At 35.8% G+C, this 1659-nt stretch overlaps 1 protein-coding gene across 1 annotated transcript in view; it reads right to left on the bottom strand.

The window, feature by feature from the left end:
• The window catches only part of UBR1 (ubiquitin protein ligase E3 component n-recognin 1), a 137337-nt gene that overhangs the window by 24803 nt on the left and 110875 nt on the right, over nt 1-1659 (bottom strand). Inside the window, exons 40-41 of the mRNA XM_023514258.1 lie at nt 1095-1182; nt 125-144 (exon numbers count right to left, since the gene is read on the bottom strand). Of these exons, the coding sequence (XP_023370026.1) occupies nt 125-144; nt 1095-1182 (108 nt within the window). The remainder of the gene's footprint in view (nt 1-124; nt 145-1094; nt 1183-1659) is intronic.

Genomic DNA, 1659 nt, shown 5'->3' on the forward strand with positions numbered 1-1659 from the left:
CGCTTGAGCCCAGGAGTTGGAGGTTGCTGTGAGCTGTAATGCCACAGCACTCTACCCAGGGGGACAGCTTGAGGCTCTGTCTCAAAAAAAAAAATAAATAAATAAATAAATAAATAAAAATTACAATCTTCAACATAAAGCTTGCTAAAATTTTTTTTGAGATTAAACATTTTTGTAATGAAATAAGGAAAAAGCTTAACAATAACCAAAGCAACTGAGTTAGCTACAAAAAATGAATACTTCCCTGATTTTTGTATTAAAATTGATTGGTGATTTATTTGTATTTATTTGTAGGGCTAAGAAACTATCCTATATGATACTGCAATGGTTTACCACAAAGAATGAATCCTAATGTAAATTATAGGCTTTAACAATAATGTATCAATATTGGTCTATCACCTATAACAAATGTACCACTCTAATGCAAAATGTTAATGGAGGAAAGTGAAGGAGGGGAGAGATTAAATGGAAACTCTTTACACTTTGCTGAATGTTTCTAAAATGGCTCTAAAAAGGAAAGTCTATTAACTTAAAAAAAAAAAAGGCTGCTGAAAAAGATGCTAACTAGGGGAATTTAGGAGCAGATGAAGTTCAATAGAGCACTCCTATTTCTAAAATATATGTACAAATACATAATAACTACATTTAAAAATACATTTCCCATATTACTCATAATAGCTTTAAAAACAGCTAGAAATCAAGTGCACTGAACACATCAACTGTTGTGGATGGCTATAAAAGGATAAACCTATTTTCTACTTCTATGAAAATTCTAATTACTAGGATTTGTTAAAGTTCTATCATCTTTTGCCTACTCTCCCAAAACAATTTACAAGAGTAAAGATGTGCCAAATTTGTTTTAAGTCCCAGAAAAAAATAAAGGAGTAGTTGTTAATCCAATCTACTACCTTCGACTTCGAGGTAAAATCATCAGATTAAGTGTTCTTCACTGTAAGCCTATCCTGTGGGAAGGCCACATACTAAAAGTTCTTAACTGGTTTTTAACAATTGGAATTAAAATGGTTCAAACAACTGAACAACATGTGGAATTATTAAATTACTGAAGTAGACTGGACTAATGGACTGCTACTCACCCACTTGTGTACTGGGAAACTTCTGCTAAGAAAGAAGATGCTGAACGAGCCTCTTCACTGTCTTCTTGAACCTGAGCAAGGGGGAGGCCTAAAAAAGAAATTCTGCAAGATAAATTTATGTATTTGCTATTCAGTTTACAAATCACAACTCAATTTCATGGTTCCAAGATAATGAACATAGTTCACACAACTGAGGTTCTTTCCCTTGTTCTTACTCTAAATAGTTGATTTTGTGTGAAGGGAGGAAGTGGGGGTGGGAGGGACAAGAGTCTTGCTCTATTGCCAGGGCTCGGGTACAGTGGCATCATCACACCTCACTGCAACCTCAAACTCCTGAGCCCAAGTGATCCTCCTGCTTCTGCCTGAGCCTTTGGAATAGGTGGGACTATAAGCCTCTGTCAGCTAATTTTTTTACTCTTTGTTAGAAACGGAGTTTCATTATTGCTGAGGGTGGTCTTGAATTCCTGACCTCAAGCAGCCCTTCCACCTTGGCCTCCTGAAGTGTGAAGAGTTATAGGCATGAGCCACCAGGCCCAGCTAATTGTTGATTCTTTTTTTTTTTTTT

Source organism: Otolemur garnettii, unplaced genomic scaffold (assembly GCF_000181295.1).
Source record: "Otolemur garnettii isolate 467f Iridium unplaced genomic scaffold, OtoGar3 scaffold00050, whole genome shotgun sequence".
Taxonomy (NCBI): domain Eukaryota; kingdom Metazoa; phylum Chordata; class Mammalia; order Primates; family Galagidae; genus Otolemur; species Otolemur garnettii.